General features: G+C 42.5%; 1 protein-coding gene across 1 annotated transcript; it reads left to right on the top strand.

Annotated features, from left to right (window-relative positions):
• Positions 1-726: 726 nt before the first annotated feature.
• STAG3 (STAG3 cohesin complex component) lies at positions 727-26,749 on the top strand. Its single transcript, XM_059691839.1, has 33 exons — positions 727-901; positions 2,231-2,333; positions 2,929-3,045; positions 8,081-8,177; positions 9,115-9,191; positions 9,706-9,910; positions 10,334-10,485; positions 13,088-13,161; positions 13,976-14,099; positions 14,579-14,677; positions 14,891-14,970; positions 15,298-15,405; positions 15,665-15,779; positions 15,933-16,038; positions 16,229-16,332; positions 16,578-16,670; positions 16,796-16,885; positions 17,138-17,338; positions 17,458-17,528; positions 17,632-17,719; positions 18,226-18,306; positions 18,389-18,481; positions 18,624-18,792; positions 18,916-19,052; positions 19,801-19,902; positions 20,620-20,768; positions 21,014-21,142; positions 21,242-21,399; positions 23,751-23,925; positions 24,227-24,328; positions 24,861-24,945; positions 26,042-26,101; positions 26,344-26,749. Exons 1-33 carry the CDS (start codon positions 729-731, stop codon positions 26,350-26,352), a joined length of 3,726 nt encoding a protein of 1,241 aa, XP_059547822.1. The 5' UTR covers positions 727-728; the 3' UTR covers positions 26,353-26,749.
• The last annotated feature ends 367 nt before the right edge of the window (positions 26,750-27,116 follow it).

Raw genomic sequence — 27,116 nt, 5'->3', positions numbered from 1 at the left:
TTCCTCAGCCCCACTCAGCCAGAAGTCGCTATAGGGGCCCAGGCAGTGAGGTTCCTCTTTGGCCTGAGAATACGCCCCCTACCTCGCGGTCCTCCCCCGCCCCCACCCGCACTCCCCGCCCGCCCTCCGGTCCCCTTCCTCCTCCATGCCTTAGTGGCCTCTCCCATTTCCAGTACCTGAAAGACTGATAGTCTCGTGAGCGTTTAGAAGGCTCCTCAGCCCAAAGAAACTTATCCCAGGGAGGGTCGGAAGTACCATCATCTGGGAAAGTAGAGAACGCGAACTTTCCTTTATTCCTTCAGCATTTATGGCCCTATTCTAATGGCGCCTCCCCCCCACCCCCCCAATTCGTTAAAAATGTCCCATTCCATTCCGTGTGGAATCAAGTAGTACTAACTTTCTAGAAATTGAACGTCTGGGTGCTTTTCGATTTTTATGTTTGTTTGTTGCGTGCTTGCCAGGCAGTTTGCGCTTCCAAATCGGGAGTGGGGTCCGCTTTCAGCTGCTCTGGCGCGTGCCTTGCTCTGGCCTTGGGAAGCCGCTCGGGCCCCCGGTCTGCATCTGTCTGCCTTTACTGCCCTGGTGCCTTAGGTCAAGGCTGTCTATTGTGTGTGTGCCGCCCACCCCACCCCCCGTCCCCCCAGTTCCGAGCGGTTCCCTTGGAAAGAAAAGGGGTAGCTGGGAGGATCGGAGCCATTTTCTCTCTCTCCTCCTCCAGCGGGACCACCATGCCTACCCTTCGCCCTGCCTCCTCCCGGCGCCATAGCTCCTCCTCCTCCTCAGGCAGTATGTCCTCCCCACTGCAGCGAGCCATGGGAGGTGGACAGAGGAGCCTGTCTGCCTCCAGTTTGTATGTCAATGCGCCCTGTGATGACAGGGACTCGGACCAGACTTCAGAGGGGTGAGTGGAGTTGGCGCAAAAAATTGTTACCTTGTCTGGCTTTCGCCTGCGCAGTCGGCAGCTCTCCCTCTGTCGTTTTACCGACGCCATAGTAGAAGGTGCTCTGCTGGTTCACAGCAGGGCCCCGGTCCAGCGCTGCTGGCAGTTTTTATCTGTCCTACACGTTGCAGGCATCAGGAGTAACACATGCTGGTCTGAATCTGTCCCCCAGCTCGGCAAACCCTTCTCGAACACGTGTGTATATTCCACGCGGGCAGCCTCTGGTGGGAGCAGGGACGCAGGGGAAGGGGAAGACGCAAGTTCTTTGTTGCCTGACATGTAGTAGGCAACTACCACTTTGCAGTTGGTGTCCTTCAGTGCCTTTATTTGGGGATTTTATATACAGGTCCATCTATCCTTACTTGTTACCATTTTTGAGCTTTTCCTGTGAAGGTTATTTTTTTTAATCTTTCCAGAAAAAAATAATCCTATGCAAACATCCGATTTATCCCCTGGTTATTTCAGTTGACTTCCTCCAAATCATTTCTGTTTCTGACAGTACTGCTATTGAGAACCAGATTATATCTATGTTATGGGAACTTAATGGGAATCAGTAAGACATGTGAATTTGTTTCAAGGGGTGGAATTTAACTTCAGGCCCATGTTAATCTCCTGTTTATGTATGAGTAATCTATGACTTCCCAAGCCATGCTCACTTGTCTCCACACAGCAGTGATCCCTCTGCCTGCTTAAGTAAATACCAGTTTATTTTCTTACTAGAGGCCTGGTGCACAAAATTCGTGCACATGGGATAAAAATTCCACAGTAGGGGGTGTGCAGGTGGGGTCCCTAGGCCCTGGCCAGCCTATCGGGGCTGTCTCGCCCAGTCCCCATCGGGGCCGGGGCGGCCGGGGTCTGGGGGCCTGCCTGCCACCTGGTGGGGCCTGTCTGACCGGGCCTGCGGACAGGGGGAGGGATGGCGGGAGGTTTGCCAGCCGAGGGAGGTTGGCTCCTGCATTGTCAGTGTGCGTCATAGCGACTGGTCGACTGGTCGTTCGGTCGTAACAGTCGCTGAGGCTTTTATATATACTGGTATAGATTTAGAGACTATTAGTAAAGGGTTTTAGGTCCTCATTCTTCATCGCCATTGCTTTATTCAAGTGAGTTTTCCTTTAAGAATTTGTCCTTACTGGTTAACAGTAAGCTCATGTCTTCCTGAAGAAAATCTGAGTATATTTTTCTCATGGAGAAGGGGGTACAGTTAGAAATAAAAAGAAATTATAATTTATTTACCCTTTCCTGTGGAGGAACTGGGGTGTTGTATTTAAGGAGAACCACATTCCCTCATAGGGATAGTGATTCTTTGTCAGCTGATGAAGGCAGTGACTTTGAAGACAGCAGGAGACACAATATGAAGAAGAGAGCAGCAAAACGACCACTCAAAACAACCCCTGTGAGTCAGTCAATTTTTTGTTTTCAAATCTGGTCTGGAAAGCAGCTAAAGAAAATCTCGAAGAGACTCAGGAGATATGTTTGATGAAAGGACAACTTGTTAAAGAGTTTTAAGAGCCTGGCCAGTGTGGTTCAGAGGTAGACCATGGACCCAAGAACCAGGAGGTCACGGTTCGATTCCTGGTCAGGGCACATGCCCAGGTTTCAGGCTTGTTCCACAATAGGGGGTGTTCAGGAGGCAAGCCGATCAGTGATTCTCTCTCATCATTGATGTTTTTATCTCTCTCTCCCTCTCCCGTCCTCTCTCTGAAGTAAATAAAAACATTAAAAAAAAGAGTTTTAAGAGACAGAGTAGGAAGAAGGCAACTTTTGAAGAGAAAAGAATAAAAGAGAAGGGTTATTAGGATTCAGAGGAACAAGAATAGGGCTAAGGGGCTTTTTAAGAGAAAATTTTCACAATATAAAAATTATCTCAGATCTAAGCAGTAACTCAAACTCTGCTGTATAATTGGCAGCTTAAGCCTACCTATGTGATGATGAAACCACATGTTAACGTCACTTTTAAAAAATATTCCTTATTTCTTTATACTTATTAGGTGGCAAAACATCCTAAGAAGGGGTCTCAAATGATACGTGGTCATAGCCAGAAAGAACCAGAGCCACCAGCCAGTGATCTCTTTGATGCTGTGAAAGGTGCCAAAAGTGACATGCAGGTAAAACAGTGTCTCACTCTGTTTCTTGATACCATCACACCCTTTGTAGGGTGAAAAGATAAGGACAAGTGTCTACAAACTTGATTTAACGTGGACATTTTAGTGAACGTAATCTGTGTCAGGAAAGACAGATAAGATCCTGAAGTGAAATAAGGGAGACCTTAGATGAGAGAGATTGTTCCTTTCCTAACTATCACAGAGCAGTGAAGCAGGGAGAGGCATTGGATAATCTAGAAAGAGAGCTTGGATATGGGTGGCAACTTGTTCACCCTTATCACTTTTTAGTTTCACTGACAGTTATACCTAATTCCTTTTTCCCCTCCTCACATTTTTAAAAAAATATATTTTATTGATTTTTTACAGAGAGGAAGGGAGAGGGATAGAGAGAAACATTAATGTGAAAGCAACATCGATCAGCTGCCTCCTGCACACTCCCTACTGGGGATGTGCCGTAACCAAGGTACATGCCTTTGACCGGAATGGAACTTGGGACCGTTCAGTCTGCAGGCCAATGCTCTATCCACTGAGCCAAACCGGTTAGGGCTCCTCCTCACATTTTTTATAGCTGATTATAATTCTGTTATCATCTGAAAGTATATTAAACATTTTTTAAGTATGTAAAAAATTTTAAATGATCACCCAGAACTCCAGCCCTAGCTCAAGAAATGAAATAATAGTGCTATAGAGACCCTTATATATCTTCCTTCTATCCTACCCTCACAGTCCCCTCACCACCCAGAGATAACCACTACAGTGAATTTTCTATTAATCATTTCCTTGTCTTTACATTAAAGTTTTATCACCAGTAAATGTTCTGTAATTTAAACAAATGAATCATTCTTTATATAGTCTTCTGTAACTTAATTATTTTAATTGTTTGAGATTCACCCATGTTAATATGTAATGTAGATTTTTAGTTTTTAGAAGCTTAACATTTTCAAGCATTGCATTTTTCTATTTATATTTTTGTTATTTATTTCTAACGCCATTGCATTGTAGTTAGAAAATAAGGTCTTTGAAACTTGGGGACTAGCTTTATGACAGCATTTAGTCCTTTTCCAGAAACTATTTTACTTGTGCTTGAAGGATGTGTGTTCTCCTGTTGTTGGGTCGAGTGTTCTCTTAGGTGAGATCAAAGTGTTAAATGTGATACTGTTTTGATATTTCCACCGTTAGTTTAAGGGGGTTTTGAGGGTTTTGTTGTGTTTTTTTTTGTGTGTCTGTTTGATATATCAATTACAGAGATAGTTGTGTAAAAAGGTGACTTTTTCAATTACACTCTTTGTATTCATACCCATCTTTGCCTTAAATATTTTGAGGCTTTGTTTTCTGGTAAATCAAACCTTTTATTGTATTACTAGGGGCCCAGTGCATGAATTCATGCACCTTGAAAGGAACTGTGGGCCATGAGGCTGTGGTGGGCAAAGAGCAGGTCTCAGCCCATCCTCCGTGCCCCCCCCCGGCCCCTCCCACCACGCCCTCGCTCCCAGTGCCATTTCTATGCACTGACGACGCTGGCACCGTTTGTACCTGTTGACGGTGCGGAGCCTTTGGGGCTGGTGCCAGCAGTAGGTGCAAGCGGGGCTGGTGCTAGCGGCAGGTGCGAGCTGCAGCTACTATCCCAATTGCCCTTCAGTGCTGGCAGTTGCTGCTCACAACTGCTGATGGCCCCGAGTGATCAGGACTGGCACTGGGCACTGGCTATGGCTGTGAGTGGCGCCAGCGCCCCCGCTCACCTGTTCCACCATCCCTCCGGGACTGATGCCCACCATGTTCTGCATGCGCCTCCTGGTGGTCAGTACACGTCATAGCGGTTGTTTGGTTCTGCCTTTCAGTCTATTTGCATATTAGGGTTTTATATATATATTGACATTCCTTTATCTGTAAACATTAAGACAAAAAATTGTTTTGTATTAACATGTTTACTTTAGCTTTATTTTATTTATTTTAAAATATATTTTTATTGATTTCAGAGAGGAAGGGAGAGTGGGCGAGAGAGATAGAAACATCAAGGATGAGAAAGAATCACTGATCAGCTGCTTCTTGCATACCCCCTACTAGGGACCGAGCCCGCAACCCAGGCATGTGCCCTTGACTGGAATCGAACCCAGGACCTTTCAATCTGCAGGCCGATGCTCTATCCACTGAGCCAAACCAACTAGGGCTAGCTTTATTTATTTATTTATTTATTTATTTATTTTTAAAATATTTGCCTAGTGTTTTTTCTACCTCTTTACTTTCTATGTATGTTTGGAATTGTCTTCTGCATACAGCATATATCTGGATTTAATCCATTCTGTCCATCTCTCCTTTCACAAGAGAGTTTAATTCATTTTTATTTATTGTCCCTACTGATATATTTGAATTTATTTCTACCATTTTATGTACTTTCACTTTATCCTGCCTTTCCTCTCTTTTTTCCCCTTTCCTTGCTTGTTTTTGTATTTACATCTTCTACAAATACTTAAGCACATTTTAATTCCAATTGCCCCTTCCAATTTACATGCTAGTGTACAGTGTTTTAGTTGTATCTATTCTTCCTCTCCCAGAAAATGAGACATTATTTTATACAATATTTGTTTATATTTACCTACATTTTTATCATTTTCTTTGTTCATCATTCCTTCTAAAATCTCAAATTTTTCATAGAAAATCATTCTCTTGTTTTCTAATGTTTATCCCTTAAACTTTCTTTTAGTTTGTTAACAAACTTATTTCTTTGCTTGTATAAAATGTCTTTACTTTATTCTTCAAAGATTCTTTGATGTGTATAGAATTCTAAGATGACATTTTTTCTCTTAGCACATTAAAAATATTATTCCACTGCCTTCTAACTTCCCTTATTGCTATTGAAAGTCAGCTATCAGTCTAAGTTGGCATTGCTTATTACAGGGGTCCTCAAACTACGGCCCGCGGGCCACATGCAAATATAAATATTGTATTTGTTCCCGTTTTGTTTTTTTACTTCAAAATAAGATATGTGCAGTGTGCATAGGAATTTGTTCATAGTTTTTTTTTTAAACTATAGTCCGGCCCTCCAACGGTCTGAGGGACAATGAACTGGCCCCTGTTTAAAAAGTTTGAGGACCCCTGGTTTATTACAACAATTTGTAAGGATGAAAATGTTCTGTATTTTCTCCATTATAGTAACCATTAGCCACATATAGATATGGATTTTTAATTTTTATTTGATTTAATTTTAATAGCCAGATATGGCTAGAGGCTAATGTATTTGTGCATATCTAATTTGTAAATGTTTTTGTTTGTGTTAAATGCAAATCCTTTGTAAGTGATCTCTTTTTGTTGGGACGGTTTTTAAGATTTTTTTTTTTTTTTTTGCTTTTGTGTTATGATGTTTTATAGGATGTTTTATAGGATGTTTGAGATCCATTAGTGTCCAGGCTCTGAGGACTGGTGTCTTTCAACAACTACAGAAAATTCTTTTCAAATATTGCCTCTTCCTTATTCTATTATCTTCTTCTAGAATTCAAGTAGATACCATTAGAACTTCTCACTATATTCTCCATGTCTCTTCATAGCTCCTTCACTATTTCTGTTGGTCTCTGGGCTGGCTGCATTTGGATAATTTCTTTTACTTAATCATCCAGTTTACTCATCTTCTATTCTGCTATGTCCAATTTGCTTTTAATTTATTAATTGAAGTTTTAAATTTTATTATATTTCTCCAACAAATTTTGTTTGTCCCTTTCAAAATTAATTGTTCTTTGCTTCTACTTTCAAGCTTCTCTTTTATTTCTTTAATCATAGTAAGCATAATAATTTTATAATCTGATAACTTCAATGTCTAAAGTCTGTGAATATAATTCTGCTGTCTGTTTTTCCTGCTGGTTCTTACTTTCAGTACCTTGTTTCTTTACTAGGTTTTACTATGATCCACTCATTTTCTATGGAGCTCTGTATGTTGGAATTCTTTAGAGGCCTGGGTTAAAGTTGGGTGTGTTTTTTTAAAATATATTTTTATTGATTTCAGAGAGGAAAGGAGAGGGAGAGAGAGAAACATCACTGACGAGAGAATCATTGATCGGCTGCCTCCTGCACACCTCCTACTTGGGATGGAGCCCGCAACCTGGGCATGTGCCCTTGACCAGAATCGAACTTGGAACCTTTCAGTCCGCAGGCTGATTCTCTCTCCACTGAGCCTAACCAGCTAGGGCTAAAGTTGTTTGTTTATTTTTTAAATAGATTTTATTGATTTTTTACAGAGAAGGGAGAGGGATAGAGAGAAACATCGACGAGAGAGAAACATTGATCAGCTGCCTCCTGCACACTCCCTACTGGGTATGTGCCCGCAACCAAGGTACATGCCCTTGACCAGAATTGAACCTGGGACCCTTGAGTCCACAGGCCAACGCTCTATCCACTGAGCCAAACCGGTTAAGGCTAAAGTTGGGTTTTTAAGAGAGGAATCTGCATTTAACTGGGGATACTCCACATTCACTTTTAATTAAATTCTCTAATTGAGATTATTCTGATAATATAGATAGTATGAATATGGACTGAAAATCTAGATCTGAGAGCTGGTTTATGGTTATGAATTCTCAAGGGACAGTTATTTTTTCTCTCCACCTCACACTAAGGTCATAGCTGGCTAGTTTTCTTGTCTTCTTCTGACCTGTAGGTTTATTTCTCATTCTTGCTTTCATAAGGATGTGACTCTTTGCAGGACTTGGCTTTATGCAGGAGCCTCCTTTTTGAAGTACTTTTCTTGGAAAGTGCTTAGTTTCAATCTCCTATGCTCTGATTTCTATGTAGCCATCTGGACAGAAAGTCAGGATTCTCAGGGTTTAATAGAAACCTTCAGGACAACAGTCAGTTTGCTTATCTCTAAGGATTGCTACCTTCACTTTATTTTTAGCCATATGGAATTTCACCTTTCATTCCAGTTCAGCAATAAATTTTAAAAGAGTTTTAAAACATTTAATCAGAAATTTAGATGCTTCACTTGGGAAGATCACACAGGACTTATAGTCTGTCATAGTGCCAAAAATATAAATCATCCATATTGTTTTCCTAGTCTTTGGTGGATGAGTGGCTGGAGAGCTACAAGCAAAACCAGGATTCAGGATTCCTGGAGCTCATTAACTTTTTTATCCGATCTTGTGGCTGTAAAGGTGAGGAAACTCCTACCCCTTTCTGGTCTCTAGTCTTCTGCTCCTGTGTTATGAAACTTCCATTTAGAAGAGTAGGATTAGGCATTTCCTAAATGAAGAAAGAAGGTTAAAGCATAAGAAAAGTTTCACTTATTTAACTATATTGTTAACTGGTAAATAGAGATCCAGTAGGGAACTATATTGGTTTGGAGACGAGACCTTTTATGGAAAAATAATTAATCATACTAATAATATTCACAAATTAAAATGGTCCCATCAGATATCTTTTAGTCTTCCTCTCTCTAGATGAAATATTATTTATTTATTTTTGTTAATCCTTGCCAGAGGATATTTTTCCATTGATTTTTAGGGAGAGTGGGAGAGAGAGTGAAAGACAGAGAGAGAGAGAGAGAAACATCCATGTGAGAGACACATCAATTGGTTGCCTCCTGCACGAGCCCCGACCAGGGCCTGGGTTGGGAAGGAGCTTGCAAACAAAATACATGCCCTTGACCGGATCGAACGCAGGACCCTTCAGTCCTCAGGCTGACACTCTATCCAAAGCCAAACTGGCTAGGGCTTATTTTCTTATTCCTATTTCTCAGCCACTTCAGAGCATATTTCTTCACTGAAGCTATGGGCCACCAGAGGCCTTGACCTAATTTATTGGGCCAGGTAGTCTTAGGCATGTTGTATTATAAGAATCCAGAATCTGTTTTTTGGGGGGGAGCGGAGCGGAGGGGGAATTTTTTATAACTGCAGTTTTCCACTGCTTGATTCCTTTGGGTTTTCTAGAATGGTTGCAGATATACAGTTACATGATAGCAGATTTGGGTCTTCTGATTCCCCACCTAAGTTCTTTTCAGTATATTCCCTAGCGCATCTTCAGATGTGTATAAAAATAGTCATGGTGTTCAGTTATTTTCCTTGTAAATACCTCATTTCTTCCATTCCTTAGGCACTGTGACCCTTGAGATGTTCAAGAAGATGTCCAACTCGGAGATCATCCGGCACCTAACAGAACAGTTTAATGAGGTGGAAAGAGAAGACCAAGATCATTATGCCACTCATTTCAAAGCACAAGACTCATTATCCCCTTCTTTCGATTCTGGGAAATGTGATAGCTTTTAGAAGTTCAATCTTGTGGGGTCAAAAGGGATCCATAGATATTATCTGAATATGCCTCTAGATTTGAGAAATGAGGTATAACAGAGTTAATATATTTACTATACATTGGGTTTTTAAAAGATGCTTTTATTGATTTTTAAAGAGAGAGAGATAGAAATATTGATGAGAAGGAAAAAAATGAAAGAAATATCAATGAGAGAGAAACATTGATCCGCTGCCTCCTGTGGGCCCCCTACTGGGGATCGAACCCACAACCCCAGGCATGTGCCCTGAGAATCGAACTAGAACCTCTTGGTGCATGGGTCGCTGCTCAACCACTAAGCTACACTGACCTGACTGTACATTGGGTTTTGGCATCCAATGTCCCTATGGCTTCATAGACCTGGTAATAAAGTTCCCATTCTTTTCAAACCCTCTGTAGGACTCAGGAGACTATCCTCTGACAGCTCCAGGTCCGTCCTGGAAGAAGTTCCAGGGTAGTTTCTGTGAATTTGTGAGAACATTGGTCTATCAGTGCCAATATAGCCTGCTTTATGATGGCTTCCCTATGGATAACCTCATCTCCCTGCTCACTGGCCTGTCAGACTCCCAAGTCCGAGCCTTTCGTCACACTAGTACCCTAGCTGGTGAGCACTCATTTTACTCTATAAATGTTCTCCTGTGGATTGTTAGGACTTTCTTCTGTTCTCCAGTCTTGGATCTTCTTTTGTACTTGCATCTTAGCTCTTTATTTCAAGGCCATGCTTCTTTTATCCCAATTCCAATTTAGTTCTTACTAGTGGAGTTGTACAAAAGGGTGGAACACAGTGACCATTTCCAGCTTTACTATGTTTCTCATAACTCACTACTGGGAATATGCTGAGTATTTAAAAAAGCCAAATAGGGTTAGGGAGAAAGAAAAGTCCACCCTAGAATAGTCTTGGGATTTGAGGGCCACACTGCTCTAGTTTTTCATTTTCACTGCTTTTTATTCCCTTATTTTTTTTAACCTACCCTCTCTCCCCTGACTTAAGTAGTGATTGCCTTATCTTGTTTTTCCTGACTCAAAGCCATGAAGCTAATGACCTCTCTGGTAAGAGTAGCCCTCCAACTGAGTTTGCACAAAGACAACAGTCAGCGTCAGTATGAGGCCGAACGAAATAAGGGTCCAGCACAGAGAGCACCTGAGCGGCTGGAGAGCCTATGGGAGAAACGCAAAGAGGTGAGAAGTGTTCCCTGCCTTTTCCCTCCCTCTCTTCCATCTTTCATTCACTGTTGCCACAGCCCGCCTTATCAGTCCCCAAGCACTTTTCTCTTGGAAGGCACAGGTCCCCAAGCACCCTTTCAGATCATGAATAATGGAGACTGGCAATAGTTTAATAGACCCATCCTGTCAGAGGTCTTTGCATGCTCATCTTGTTTCTGGGATGTGGGCTCAATTATTATAATTTCTAATTTAGAGTAAATTTTAGAATTCTCTATAATTCCACTTTTGCTCAGTTTCCTTTGTCTGCATTCATTATCAGAAGTATTTGGGTGTTGTGCCTACATATCATGCAAGGAGTTAAGTTCTTGTCAAGTATACAATAAACAGGTCACCACAAGATTACTAAGGCCAACCACTGATGTGGAGGAGCCAAGTTTTTAAAGAATGGAAAGGGTACAGGCCTTTCAGTAACTCCTGAGTTTAAATTCTGTTCCAATTAGTTACTAGCTCCATGGTCTTGTGTAACACCTCTAAGTTTCAGCTCCTTTTCTTTAAAAAGAGTATAATTCTACCTTTTAATGAAGATTAAATGAGATAAATAAGTTGCCTAGCCTGGCACTTTAAAAAGACCACTGGAGGACATAAGCCCTAACAGAATCTTTAACACTGATTAAACCTTTAAACAGCTGTATCCATTATGAGGTTAGACACTGATCCCCTGCCACATACACACACACTCCCTTGGTATCTGAGACTTCCCCACCATGAGGTGGTAGAACTCACCAGTCTAACTATACCAATTGATCATTTTCCCAAGCCTGCCAAAGATTTCATCTGTGCTAAATCATTAGAGAAGGAACCTTTTTATTTCCCTCATTCTTTCTTTCAGCTTTCACTGTGAGTATGCTCTTAAATCTTGTATGTATTAGTTCTATCTCAAATCTTAGGCACGTTGTATTATAAGAATACACTAGTGTCTTTTTCTTTTTACTTCTCTATGCTCTTGCTTCATCAGGTATCCCCCTTTTTGTCTTTAATCTCTTTCTCCCCACTGTTTCTTCTCTCCACTTATATGTAGCCCTTGAATCATTCTTTCATTCTACTCTTCTTGAGAAAGTATTTCCTAACTTTATCTTTATATCCACCTAAATCCGTTTTGCTGCCTAGCTTCCATTCTCATTTTTCTCAAACCAGTGACTTTCTAATCCCTATAGCCAATGAGCTTTTCTCAATCTCCCTTTTCCAAACTTCTGTATAATTTGGTACCGATGATCTACCTTTCCTCCTTCCCCCCTCCCTCTCCTTTTTCTTTTAAATTTGAAATTTTCAAAAATTCAGAAAACTAGAGACACTGCTAGAACAAACACTATATACAAATTATCTAGACTTAACAACTAATATTTGCTCATTTGGTTTTTTTAACTATTTTATGTAAATTGTGGACATACTGGTATTTCTACCTAAAGACTTAAATATATCTTCTAAAAGATGACATAGTTATACATAATCCCAATACCATTTTCACATCTAAAAATACTAACAATGATTCCCTAATAGATTCTAATTCCAATTTATATTAAAATTCCCCCATGTGTCCCCCAAATGGTTTTTATATTTGATTAGCTATAACCATGATTTAATTAAGAACTATGTGTTACATTTGGTTGTTATGTGTCTTAAGTCTCTTTTAATCTTAAACAGAACCTTTGCCTCTCCCCATTTTCCTACAATATACATATTGACTTATTGAAGAGCTAGTGTTAGTTATCTTAAAGGATGTTCTTTTATAGTTCTGATACCCTGTAATCCTTGTAATTCTCCTTATAATTCTTTTTCTTTGGTATCTATTATTCGTCAGTCTAGGGTTTCTTAATAGTGGCACTGTTGACATTTGCAGGGGCTGTTCTGATATTGCAGGATGCTTAGCAGCATCCCTGATTTCTAGCACTAGATGGCAATAGTAACCCCCAGTTGTGACAACCAAATATGTCTTCCAGTATTGCTAAATGCCCCTGGGGAGGGCCTTCAGTTCAGAACCATTGATTTAAATTTACAAGTGGGGAACCATTTTTCTGCCAAGGGCCATTTGGATATTTATAACATCATTCATAGCCATACAAAATTATCAACTTAAAAATTAGCTTGCTATATTTAGTCAAACAATTAACTCACCCCTAATGCCTTGGTAGGCAAGACCAAATGATTTCCTGGCCTTATACGGCCGGACTTTCCCCACCCTTGATGTAATCTCTTCCTTCTCATTTTTTGCTACTTCCACATCTTCTATCAAACAGACTACATTTACTAAAATTTCATTTTCTCACTTGTTGTTAGTCAAAAAAAATGTAACTACCAGCTAGGGCCTCTGAATAGCCAAAGATGGTAAAAATAGCCAGGTGCAGAGGGGGATACTACTGTTTCCAAACATAAGCCTCTGAGGTAGCAGTTGACTATACAGTTTCTTCCAGAATTAGGTTTAAAAGGAACATAAAATACCAAGGTTCCGACTCTTCTGTAATGAATAGAAAATAGGTGTAAGCCATACTTTTAAAATATTTTTGTGGCCTTGTATTGCTGGCGTACAAGAGAAATTGACCTGTTCCTTCCTGTCCTCCAGCTCCAAGAGCACCAAGAGGAGATTGAGGGGATGATGAATGCCCTCTTCAGAGGTGTCTTTGTACATCGGTACAGGTAGGTTAATGGGCTCTTCTCGTTGAAGCAGCTGGTCCTTGGTTAGAGAGTCTATAGAAGTAACAAGGCCCCCTCCTTAACTCAGAATTATTTGTTTAGTCTTAGAACTAATGCAGCTAGAGCAAAAACTAACAAATATGTTAGATTAGTAAGGTTTAGTTTATCCCCATCTACAAAGGATCTTATAAGCTCTTCTGGGAAAGAAAATAAGGGGATAGGGCTTTGCTGAATATTCTGCTCCAACTTTATCCAATACCTTCCCTGTCTCCCATGTCCTGGGGCTAGAGACTTGAGAGGATAAGAGCAGAGAAAGAAAAGGCAGGGATTTTCTGAGGGTGTACAGCTTGACAAGCCTTTTCCAACCCCAGCCTGCTGTTTCACTATGCTAAAGGTGGGGAGTTTTATACTGTTTAAAGGCGGGTAGAATTAAGTAAAAAAAAAAAAAAAATCATCTGTATTTGTTTCTCACTCTTATCTAGATTTTAGCCTGTACCTTTTCAGAACCCTTTAGCTAATTTAATCTTTTCTTCAAGTGGAGGTAAAACACACACTATTGGGCCAATGGTTAAATTAACTTCCAAAATCAGTTTGTAAAAGGGGCAGGGAGGTTAAGATCAACTATTTTATGGGCTGGTAACAGAAGGAAAATGTTTACTTTTTATCTATCATATTTACATCGGGAAGAGTTAATGAAAGGCATGGTACATGGTGTTTAGTCAAGAAAATAAATTCTATGACAGGGAGATTATCTGGTACGATGGAAAGTGAATTTGGAGAGAAGGTGATAAGGGACAATTTATCTCTCTATGCCTAGGGATGTCCTTCCTGAGATTCGTGCTATCTGTATCGAGGAGCTCGGGTCTTGGATGCAAAGCTACAGTAGCTCTTTCCTCACTGATAGCTATTTAAAATATATTGGCTGGACCCTGCATGATAAGGTGAGAATTGAGTCAGTTGCCTTTCCTCTATTCCCCTCATTCTTTTCCCTGCCCTAAGACACTTCAGCTTTTCTTAGTCCTGCCACTTAGGTGTCTCACTAGTCATCGGTGACCAACCCATCAAGGCCCTGAACCTTGTCTTGCGGAAGTAAGATAAGAAGGGAGAAAGACCTATCCAGGGAATAAAACACCGCAAAACCAGAGGAAAGGGGAGAAAGTAAAGAACGTTATTGATGGGTTGGTAATGCAGGTGCTAGGGTGATAACCAGAGATCCTTCTCATTGTGATTGCTGAGTTCTGCTGTGATCCTTTTATTTTTTAAATAATAAGATAGCTGTTCATTATCTTTTAGGCGCCTCAGACTCCTTGGTATAGAGGACACTGAGGCTCAGAATGAGTAATTTGAGGCGGGGGAAATACAGAGGCCCAGTGAGGGTGAGCAGAGGAGTAGTCAGTCATACTTCCGTTTTCCTCAATAGCATCGGGAGGTTCGTCTGAAATGCCTGAAGGCTCTGAAAGAGTTGTACAGCAACCGGGACTTGACTGCACGCCTAGAGCTCTTTACCAGCCGCTTCAAGGTAAAATTGGGACAGTACTTGTGTGCTTGATTCCTTCCTGTGGCTCTCATTTCCCCACCTCATCTTTCTATTTCTGTTGCTTAGATATACTAGTATCTGTAGCTATCCCAGCATCTGCTTCTACTCCCTTTCTTTAGGAATCTCAAATTCTAAAAGAACATGATTCGGCGGGTGGATACAGTGAGGTTTCGATCAATGTTTTCCTTCTTGCAGGACCGAATGGTTTCCATGGTCATGGACCGAGAGTACGATGTGGCAGTGGAGGCTGTCAGATTGCTAATACTTATCCTTAAGTGAGTCCTGGGGAGTGGGGAAGCAAGCATCTCAGACTCTTACCTTTCCATCAGACAGGTCTTTCCAGGGTACTGTCCCTCCATCTAGCATAGGTTGACTCTTCCTTATGTGCAAGTTAAAAGACATAGATCATTTCTAAGTTGTAGTAATTCCAGGGGGAAATTTTTCTATCTTCTCTCTCTCCATACTCCTCTGACTTCCACACTTCATTTAAAAGTACTTTGTGAGTTAATACTCATTGTTTTTGCATCTTTTTGTTTCTATCCTTAGTTGTGCTAGAAGACTACATCCATATCCATCTGCTTTTTCTCCTTTGCTCTTGACAGGAACATGGAAGGGGTGCTGACAGATGCAGACTGTGAGAGCATCTACCCTGTTGTGTACGCCTCTAACCGAGCCCTGGCCTGTGCTGCGGGGGAGTTTCTGTATTGGAAGTGAGTGGGGCTCCTTTCATGTGTTTCTTTAACACCATCCTCTGTTGTTTTCTCTCCCTCACCTGCTGCTGTTCTTGCTAAGAATGCCCCATACCTATTAAAGTCTCTCTGAGTCTTTTTCCCTCTCAACTCCTTAGGGCTTTCCTTAGGTCTGCACCTCTTTTCTTTTCATACCTCTCCTTGGTTTACTAGTATTTCTTCCCTCTATGGTGATTATTTCTTCCCATGCTGTGCCTTTTTCTTGTGTCCATTCAACCAGGCTCTTCTACCCTGAATATGAGACAAGAACAGTGAGTGGGAGGGAGCGGCGCCGAAGTCCACACGCCCAGAGGACTTTCTTCCACCTCCTGCTGTCCTTCTTTGTGGAGAGTGAGGTGATGTATAGGAAGGAGTTGTTTGGCTATTGTCCATAAGAGCTGCAGATAGAAAAGGATGGGAGCTGGCACCATAGGAAGGAGGGACATGGTGCCACTTCTTAGAGTTTTATAATTTAGCTTCAGTAGCTTAATGTATACCTTCTTCCACAGCTCCATGACCATGCTGCTTACTTGGTAGACAGCCTGTGGGACTGTGCAGGGTCTCAGCTGAAAGACTGGGAGAGTCTGACAAGCTTGCTGCTGGAGAAGGACCAGAGTTCGTATCATATGGTAGCCAGGGGTGGGAGGTACCTTTCACCTCCTAGTAGGAAACCAAGAGATATTTCTTTCTTGTATTGTAAAAGGCAGAGATGTAATGGGCAGTGGCGGCACAGGGGTGGGGGAAGATGTGGAGATGGAAGGTGGCTAATCTATGATTCTGTGTTTTCATCCTCCTGCCAACCCAGACCTGGGCGATGTGCAGGAGAGCACGCTGATAGAAATCCTTGTGTCCAGTGTTCGGCAAGCTTCAGAGGGTCACCCGCCTGTGGGACGGGTCACTGGGAGGAAGGTATGGCATGAGGGGTGGAGTGGGTTGATTGGCAATATTACATCCAGACAGGTATTATCCATCTTTATCCTTTCTCTGCCCCTCAAAGAATTCCATTTCCAGGGGGGGGAAAATCTGAAGGGAGCTGAATTCTCTTTTCCTTCCTAAATAGATAAGATTGTGGGGAAGAGAGAGACACATACATGCCCTCTGGACCCAGTGTTTCTCCACATCTTTCCCACACCCCCAAATGACTCTAATTCCAGGGCTTAACCCCTAAAGAACGTAAGATTCAAGCGGATGACAAGGTGAAGCTGACTGAGCACCTCATTCCCCTGTTACCTCAGCTCCTGGCCAAGGTAGAACTGCCCCACTGTTCAGCATCTGGGAATGACAGGGTGAAAAGAAAATGGTCTCTCGCGAGGAGAAGGAGTAAGAATTAACAATATATTAGTTAATAAGTTGGTCTCCCTCTCAATCACAGTTCTCAGCTGATGCAGAGAAGGTTGCTCCCCTGCTCCAGCTTCTTAACTACTTTGACCTCAACATCTATTGCACCAGGCGCTTAGAGAAGGTGAGGAGGAAGATGTATTTCCTCTACCTTGCTGCTTCCCTGGTAGGGCCAAAGGTTCTACTGCTAGTATCTGGTTCTTTTCAAAAAGCCTGGGCTTCAGAAAAATCAGTCTTCCCTTTCTTAGGTATCTTGTCTTTGAAGTTTAATACTTTCAACCCAATTTCTTACCTCCCTCAGCTATACTCCCCTCCAGAAGAGTGGTCCTCCCCAACTTTCTAACAGCACTAGCTTCTGCCCCCTTTTTTCTCTCAGCACCTGGAGCTGTTTTTACAGCAACTTCAGGAGGTCATGGTGAAGCACGCAGACCCAGCAGTGCTTGAGGCTGGAGCTCATGCCCTCTATCTGCTCTGTAATCCTGAATTCACATTCTTTGGCCGAGTGGACTTTGCCCGCAGCCAACTAGTGGATCTACTCACTGACCGTTTCCAGCAAGAACTTGAAGAGCTGCTGCAGGTAGGAGTGGACTGAATGACAGGACACACCACACTCAAGTGGGAGCGGGCCTCAGGCAGGGAAACTGGATCAGTGAGTTCCTGGGAAAAATCCAGTTATGGACCTTCTTTCGTCCTCAGTCGTCCTTCCTAGATGAGGATGAGGTATACAGTCTGGCAGCCACTATGAAGCGCCTCTCTGCCTTCTACAAGTGAGCCTCTTCCTTCCTCTTCAGTTTCTTCTGTTTTCTACAGAGTTGACTCTTCTTGTTCTGTTCTGGTATAACACTTCCCTTTCCTTTTTTCCCCCTCAAGTGCTCATGACCTAACTCGATGGGAGCTCTATGAGCCATGCTACCGACTCCTCCGGAAGGCTGTGGACACAGGAGCGGTTCCTCGCCAGGCAAGTAGACAAGTTGGAGATGTGGAGGCAGAGAGGAATTTTTAAGGGCCCCATTCTTAACTCTCTCAGGAAATTCCAGTTCCAGAGATGTGGATTAGACCACAAAGGAGGAAGATCACATGTGCATTGTCCTTCCATTTCACTCTTGGAAGGTGTACTGTACTTTCCAGTGCCTAAAAACAGCTATCCTTCCGGTTTCCTGAGAGTCAAGGATAATAAAACTGAGAGATTATAAAGGACTTCAAATAAATTAGGGAGAGGTGACATTTTTACTCAGGATAATAATATCTGAAGATTGTCTGAAACCGCTTCTTTTCTACCAAAAAAAGGAATTAGATCTCCCCTAATCTCATTTTTTCTCTTCCTTCCCCCTTTTGCCTCTTTTTACTGCTTTGTGTGTACCTCTCCCTTCTCTCTCTCCCTTCCTTACTCTATCTCTCCCCCTCCCTACCTTCCCCTTACTCTCCTGACCCATCCCTCATTTTTGTAACATTTGGTTGTTACAGGTGATCCTGCCAGCCTTGACTCTTGTCTATTTTTCCATTCTCTGGACACTAACCCACCTTTCTGGATCAGGTGCTTCCCAGGTGAATATGGGTCTGAGTAGGGGGAATGGGAATGAAGGAGCCTGTGTCTTCATTCTTTCCCCTGAGGCCACTGTCTCCACAGAAACAGCTATTGACTTTGAAGGGCAGGATGGTAGCCTTCTGTGAACTCTGCCAGAGCTGCCTCTCAGATGTGGATCCTGAGATCCAGGAACAGGTGAGCATTTGATCAAGTGGGACCAAGGAGACAAGTCTTTCTATGGTTTGAGGAATCCCTTTCTAAGGAGAAATTAGTTGTGTAATTTTGATCTTGATCAATGTTTTGTCCTTTTTAAGCATTCTTTTTTTCTCCCTAACAGGCTTTTGTCTTATTAAGTGATATACTCATCATCTTCAGCCCGCAGATGATTGTGGGGGGACACGATTTCCTTAGGCCCCTTGTCTTTCTTCCTGAAGCCACTCTCCAGTCTGAGCTAGCCAGCTTCCTCATGGACCACGTCTTCATCCAGCCTGGAGAAATGGTCAAGGGTATAGGGATTCTTTACTTGGGGCTCAGGAAGGGTCTAGGGCTTGGGCCTGCCTCAGGCAAATAGGACAAGAGGCCTAAATCTGTGATTCTGATATTTCCATTCTGTATTTGATATGAGCCAGGTCATTCCCAGGAGGATCATTTACAGATAGAGCAACTGCATCAGCGGCGCCGCCTCCTGGCTGGGTTCTGCAAGCTGTTGCTTTTTGGGGTGTTGGAAATGGATGCAGCCTCAGATGTTTTCAAACACTATAACAAGGTACAATGAGGCACCAAGCTGATCACAGGCATGAATGCAGACACTGTAGCATTACAGAAAGGAGAGTGGGAGAGATTGTGGTATCACGGTTAAGGGAGAAGTAGGAGGGAAAGGGCAATAGGAGTTTAGAATAAAGGAACAAAGAAAAGAGATTTCATAGTAAATAATTTTGGGGGGAAGGTATTTGGGAGGAAGAAATTCATTGGAGGAGACATATCCATTTCTGTGAACCCAATCTATGGAATGGGGTAATCTAGGAAGGAAAACAAAGAATGGAAGAGGGATCCATTTTCACATGATATCTAGATGTGAATCTCAAGTTTCCTCAACCCACCATTGCATTGATTTCTGTTTAATGAGTATCTATGTGCCAAACACCAGTCCAAACACTAAGAGCAAAGCCGTGAACAAAATAGACAAAGTTCCTTGTTCATGGAGCTTCTCGTCTAGGAGTGTGAGAAAACTAGTAAAGACTTAAATGCTGGATAAGAGTCCGCACTAGCAGGCTTACTATTCTCCAAGAAAGGGGCTCAGAGCAGAGTTTCTTCCCTTATTTATTTGCCTAAACTCTGATTTATTTGGGGTTTTACACCTCTTGGCTAGAGATAAGGTCTAGTCTAAGTTGTTTTATACGTAGATTGGTTTCCCTAACTGGTTGACTTTTGGAAGGAGACATAATTAGGAATGTGAAGAAGAAACAGTCTTCTCTTGTAGTCAAACACTATCTTCTCCATTTCCTCTCCCTCAGTTTTACAGTGACTATGGTGACATTATCAAGGAAACATTAACTAGAGCAAGGCAGATGGACCGAAGTCATTGTTCCCGAATCCTGCTGCTGAGCCTGAAGCAGGTACTTCCTTCTGCCTAGAGTGCCCAAAACTATGACATGCTCTTCCTATAGAATACAGGTTCTCTGTCCACCCCCAGCCCTTTAGGATATGAAATCCTTAAGAGCAGGAACTTTCTGATTTATTTTCACTATTGCTTTACATGAAGGTCTCCTTCATAACTACTAGACACATAGAAAGTTTTTCTTTTTTAATCCTCACCCAAGGATAATTTTATTGCTTTTAGAGAAAGAGAAACATCAATGTGAGAGAGAAACATTGATCAATTGCCTCCACAGTGCACCCCGACGGGGGATCGAACCCAAAACCTTTTGTTGCAAAGGACAATGCTCCAACTAACTGAGCTGCTCGGCTAGAGCTGAAAGTATTTTTTAACTGACAGGCAGCTTCCACCCTAACTCAATAGAAATTTAACTATTAGTTGGGACTTAAGAGTACCAATAATAAAGTGATAGGGAATTTCTAGTTTTTTTAATCTGTTCTCTTTAACCTCCTTTGGTTGCTACAGACAATTTTATTTATTGTTACAGAGCAGGGGTGAAGGCTCTCTCTGCTGCAGGGGTCAGGAGTAGGGATAGTGTCTGGGAGGAAAGAAAGAGTAAATGTAAATGACAACATCCAAAGTCCTTTAGAATTTCTAGGCAAAGAAGGGAATGCTCTGTTTCTCTATTTCCACCTGTTCCTCCATTTCCCAAATGTATCCTGTCTCCTGGACACAGTTGTACACAGAACTGCTGCAGGAACATGGGCCCCAGGGCCTGAATGAGCTTCCAGCCTTCATTGAGATGAGGGACCTAGCACGGAGGTTTGCCTTGAGCTTTGGACCCCAGCAGCTACAGAACCGTGACCTTGTGGTCATGCTGCACAAGTAAGCCAGTATTAGTTGGAAGTCAGTGCTCTTGAATGTTCCTAAGAGGGCTAACCCAAAGCCTTCATCAGGGAGAGCTGGGAGTAGGTCCTGGGGGGAGGATAAGCACATTGAGAAGGAGCAATCGAGTTGGTAGATGGGTCGCTGTGGGAGACAAGCTGGGGACAGGAGGAGGGTACACTTGGACAGCTCTGCGATGGAAGTGGGAAGGGACTATCTTCCTAAAATAATTCTGCTCATCCAAGGGAAGGCATCAAGTTTTCCTTGTCTGAGCTTCCTCCACCTGGCTCCTCCGGTCAGCCTCCAAATCTAGCATTCCTGGAGCTCCTTTCAGAGTTTTCCCCCCGACTTTTTCATCAGGACAAGCAGCTACTGTAAGTTATGGATGAGTGGATAAAGAAGTGGATTAGGGAAAAAGGGGATGGTGAGGGCCCAGTGATCACTTCAGCTTCTTCATCCCACCCCTTGCTTAGACTGTCCTACCTGGAAAAGTGTCTGCAGCGTGTCTCCCAGGCACCCAGCCAGCCCTGGGGTTCAGTCACCACTTACTGCCACTCCCTCAGCCCTGTAGAGAACACAACAGAGGGCAGCCCTCAGGGCTACCCCCACTCCAAGAAGAGGCGCATTGAAGGTAAAGTGCAGTGTGTGTGTGCTGTGTGTATAGATATCAGGGTCCCCAGCACTACTTCCTTTATTGCCACTACCTGGATAAGAAGCATATGGTCTTTAGCCTCCTTCAAACTATTGCCTTTGGTTAAATAAAAAATATTTCATTGAACATCTACTGTCATTAAGGGTACTAATTTTTATCAGGGTCTATTTCGCCAACTGAAAATAGCAAACCTCTATGAAAAATCAATTAGAAAGTAATGATGAAACCAAAGATTGAACTAAGTAATCTGTACATTTGCAGTGCCCTTTCCTAACATTTTTTATTCTGTTATTTTACAAATTTCAAATATTTTTACACAACTTTCATGATTTTTTACCTTCAGATCACTACCTATCATATAATTTACCTAAGGTTTTTTCTTTAAACTGATTTTCTTATATAGTCTGATCTTAAGTGATATCCTAGAAATCACAAGTTTGGTGTGCTAGTATGTTTTCTAGTGTACATTTAAAAATATTAGTCATCATTGATTGGACTGTCAGGCCTTGGAGGGAAGGTAGGGGAGGGTGGGGGTAACGGGGAGAGATCAACCAAAGGACATACATGCAAGCATATAGGCCTAACCAATGGACACGGACAACAGGGGGGTGAGGGCATGAGCGGGGGGATAGGGGGTAATGGGATAAGGACACATACGTAATACCTTAATAAAAAATATATATATATTAAAAAAATTAGTCATTCCTCACTCTCCCCATCCCCCAACCCTAGGCAAGACCACTAATCTACTTTGTATCTCTGAATTTGCCTGTTTTAGACATTTCATGTAAATGGAATCATATAATATGTGGCCTCGTGTGTCTGACTTCTTTCACTTAGCATAATGTTTTCAAGGTTTATCCATGCTTTAGCATATATCAGTACCTCATACTTCTTTATGGCTGAATAACATTCCATTGTATAGATAGGCCACATTTTATTTATTCATCAGTTGATTGACATTTGGGTTGTTTTCACTTCTTTACTTTTATGCATAATGTTGCTGTGGACATTCATGTACAAGTTTTGCATGGATATATGTGTTCAGCTATATCTAGGAGTGAGATTGCTCAGTCATATGGTTACTCCATGTTTAATGTTTTGAGGAACTACCAAACTGTTTTCCAAAGTGCCTTCATCATTTTACAATTCCAACAGCAATGTATGAGAACCCCAGTTTCTCCACACTCTTGCCAATATTTGTTATTATCTGTCTTTTTTATTTTACTCATCTCCCAGTGGTAATGAATTGCGGTTTAATTTTCATTTCCCTAACAACTAATGATATTAAGCATCTTTCATATGTTTACTGACCATTTGTATTATTTAGAGAAATATTCTAATCCTTGCTTCTTTTAAAATTGGTTTATTTGTCTTTTTATTGTTGAGTTGCAAGAGATCTTTATATATTTTAGATACAAGTCCCATATCAGATATGATATTCTAAGATTTTCTCCCATTCTGTGGGTTGTCTTTTCATTTACTTTATGGTATCCTCTGAAACACAAAAGTTACTAATTTTCGTGAAATGATAGACTGGAGGAAGGAGGAGAAATGGCCCGATACTGGATATATTTCTAAGATGTCACTAATAGGACTTCCTGACAAACTGGATGTGTGATGTAAGACAGAGGAGTTGAGGATGACACCCAAGAATTTTGGCCTAACAGTTGGAAGGATGGCATTGATAATAAGTGAGATGGGAAGGCCATGAGTGAGATCAGGGTTTTGGTATTAGCCATGTTATTACAGGTGGAGATGTTGGACAGTCAGCTGGGGATAGGAATCTGGAATTCAGGGGAGAGGCAAAAGCTGGAATGAATTTGGGAGTTTCTATTTAAGATGTGAACTTGAATGGCTAAGGAAGCCAGTGAAGGTGGAGCAGAGGAGGTGCCCAAGGGTTGAGTGCCTCCATTAATAGGCTGGGGAGATTAGAAGAACCCACCTGGAGGCCCAAGTTTTCCTCTCAGGGGTTACAAGCTCATGGGTGTGGCTCTTTCCTGTTGTCCTCCACTTAAGCTAGTAGCAGTTCACTTTCCAGGTTCTTGGTTTCTTTGTGCAAGCACGGCCATAAGAAGGAAGGTAATGGAGATGTGAATATTTACATGGTGGCAGCTGGAGATGGAAAGAGCTAGATATGTGTACTTCTATAAGCCTTGTTAGTACATAGGGCTACACTCATATTTTAGTCATAACATAATGAGGCCATATAGGTTTTCCATTCCCTTCTTAACTTTTTCTAACCAAATCCTGGGCAGATCTTGAAAAGTAAGAACATTTGTGGCAGTACCTGGTCTTCAGTTAATAAATGGACATCTGCTTCTTTTCAGGCTCCTCCAGGCAGCACAGAGAGGACATCTCTTCATCCCAGGAGGAAAGCCTACAGCTGAACAGCATCCCCCCCACACCCACCCTCACCTCCACAGCTGTGAAGGATCGGCAGCCCTTGGAGGGGCTGGAAGAGATGGAAGAGGAACGCAGCTCAGAATCAGAGTTTACCCAACGGTGAGGCTGAGGGAGAGAATCTGGGTGTCTGATTTGCCACTTTGGTGTCTTGCCATCTCTGTCTTACTGTGTTTGTTCTCCCCTACAGCACTCCCTCATTCTTGGGTCCTTATGCAATCCTTTCCTCCTCCTCCTCCTCCTCCTCCTCCTCCTCCTTTTTTTTTTTTTTTTTTTTTAGCTTTACATTTTATCTTTTTCCCTATACTCTGAGCTTTTCTCCTCTTTAATACTGGCCACCTTACCTCCTCTTTTTACCCTTTACTTTTATTTACTGTCATTGATCCTACATTATTCCCAACAGCCAACTCCTTTCAGGCACCCAGAGGTCAAGGTTCTTGAGTCCACGGCATTCCCAGACTCCATTCAACCCTTCAGGTCCTGGTCTGGGTAAAAAGCTGAGCCGGTGAGCTTTTCTTTTCATCTTCTATCTTCACTTCAGATCTGTTACCCACAATGAAGGGATTCTCCCCTTATCCAATGCTTCTATGCTGATGCTTTTTGGAATTGTTTTAGCCACTGAACATTTCCTTCTAATACAGGGGTGGGCAAACTTTTTGACTCGAGGGCCACAATGGGTTCTTAAACTGGACCGGAGGGCCGGAACAAAAGCATGGATGGAGTGTTTGTGTGAACTAATATAAATTCAAAGTAAACATCATTACATAAAAGGGTACGGTCTTTTTTTTTTTTTAGTTTTATTCATTTCAAACGGGCCGGATCCGGCCCCCGGGCCGTAGTTTGCCCACGGCTGTTCTAATATAATGTGGAACCCTAATATGTAAAACTAATAAAGGTAGGGCTGCTGATTAAAGCAGGAATGGGAACCTAAAGCCCTGCTTTATTTACTGCTTACCCCTGCTCCCCTGGGGTGCCTCTGAGACACTCTCCGGGGCCTTTAAAGAGCACTTTGGAAACCTCTACACCCTTGCCCTCAGACTCAGCCTTATGGAAGAGGACGAAGACAGAGGAGAGGTAGAAACTCAGCATGAGTCAGGTGAAGAATGGCAAGATCTAGACGAGGTGAGTGGACCCAGCATTCCCTTCTCCCTCTAGAACTAGAGGCAAATATGAGAAAGAGAAACTAGAGTGATTCTGCTCTATCAGTCCTAATGATGCCTTTGTCTCTGAATGTTACTTAGGACTTTTTGAAAGTATCACAGAGTAAAGGAGGGAGGTTTGTAAGTTGCTTTGCGTTTTGCTAGGACTTTATCTTTATTAAAGAAATAGGGAAAATAAATTTTAAAATACCAAAAAGTACTGGAATAGCATTCCCACTCTCAATCTCCAAATAAGCATTCTTCCTCTGAATCTAAGAAGTGAAAGGAGTTCTAGAACTAGAGCTAGAAGGTCATCTAGTCCAACCTTGCAGCCCATTCAATAAGTCTCTTCATAATGTATGAGCACAGGCACGGCAACATGGGCATCCTGCCTTCCTTCCTGGCTTCTTAGAGGGCTGCCCCAGTCTGTTCCTCCACTCACTCCCTTTTCTACCCCAGCCTGATTGCTTCCCCAGGAGGAAATGCTGCCAGTCTAGTAGGAAAAGCATGGTTTCACCACTTTATCAAGTTAGCTCCTTAACCCCTCTGAACCTCCTCATCTTTAAAATGGAGCTTTTACACAAAATTCAAAATGAAAAAATACAGAAAGGATTATAAACTGAAAAGGATTATGTGTCCACTGCTGATATTATTCTGCTCTCTTATCTGTTCTTTGAAGAGGGAGAAAGAATGGAATTAAGCAGAGGAACGGAGGTCTTATGCTCAGAAGGAAGAAATAGACAATGACATATTTAAACCAGAGACTAGAGAGCAAGGTGTCTATTAAAATTCTGTCGTCTTTCCTAAAATCCCCACAGGGAAAATTCCATTCTCAGGTTCCAAAATGGAATGAATTTAAGGGACTTAGTCTGCAGAAGAAGAGGCACTTCTCTGATGACTTTGGGAAGTCTAGGTTTGAACCTCCTGCCCACCCTGCTTTTGCTAATCTTCCCTTCCTGGCTGCTTCAGAGACCTGTTGCAGCCCTTACACTTGTTATTGGACAGGAAACCTTGTGATTGTTTGCAATGTGATGGGAGTAGGGAAGGACCTTTCTGACTTTTGACCACATTCTCTCTAGCACTCTTCTCCCCATGAGCCTGGGCTGGACCTCTTAGACTCTACAGAGCTGAACATTGAGGTGAGTGGCCCCAAAACAGACTGTGGAAGGCAGGGTAAGAGGAGTTGTATGTCCTTGGGAGATTCTGGCAGGTAACTTGTGTATCTGTCAGATAGGTGGAAAGGCCACAGCCCATGGCCTGCCCGCTCAGCTGTGTCCAGAGCTTTAGGAGTAGCCCTGGGAGGGAGTCAGGAGGGCAGTTGTCATCTGTAGGACCAGGCAGTCATATCTTTGCCCTTTGCCTTTCTTGTTTCTCATTACAGGATTTCTGACATGACTCTGCGCCCCTCTCCATCTCCACCCAACACCTCAACAATATAACCACTTGGAAAAGGCAAACAGGAAAAGGAAGCAAAAGGAATCATTACTTCCAGGCCCTGCCCCTGGTCTCTGAGGGAAAGAAGAGGTGGGCTTTGCCTTTCTAACCTATGCTTTCCCTGATGTTGTTGTCATAGAGAAGCCTTAAGTCCCATCCTTCCTAATGCACCATGGCTCTGTCCCTCTGTGTTTGAGCAGAGTGCCTATTCCCTACTGTGTTCAGAGGGGTGGGGGCTTCACCTCAGTATTTGAGTTGAATGGAGAGAGCCTAACAGTGTTCCTATATTTTTGGAACATCTTTCCCAGCCTCTTTTGTGCCTGATTATTAGCTCAATAAACATGTTTGCATCAGCTGGTTCTCAGGTGTGGCTTGAGATTATTAAACTGATGGAGATCAGGTCTGTGCTAGTGTCTTAAATGGCCCTGCCCAGCCCCATGGCCCAATGTGTAAATATGACACTGCACACACCCCAGGTGCTCAGTAGTAGTATACTGGCTCTCAAGGATCTATTGCTTGGTAACCGAGAAACTGGGTGGGGCAGAGAAGTTCGGGAGAGACTGGCTGCCTTTGACTAAGTTTATCTACTGAGAAAAATTTAGGCTGAAGAGGAAAGGTATTAAGTATCCTGATAGGCTGGAGGGCGGACCTTTCTGTCCCATCCACTCTGAAGCCAGGCCAGCCCATCCCACATCTCTTGGCATCCTTCACGTAAGGGTT

Source organism: Myotis daubentonii, chromosome 4, assembly GCF_963259705.1.
Source record: "Myotis daubentonii chromosome 4, mMyoDau2.1, whole genome shotgun sequence".
NCBI lineage: Eukaryota > Metazoa > Chordata > Mammalia > Chiroptera > Vespertilionidae > Myotis > Myotis daubentonii.
Note: the sequence above shows the minus strand (reverse complement) of the source record. Positions and strands in the feature narration are given on the sequence as shown.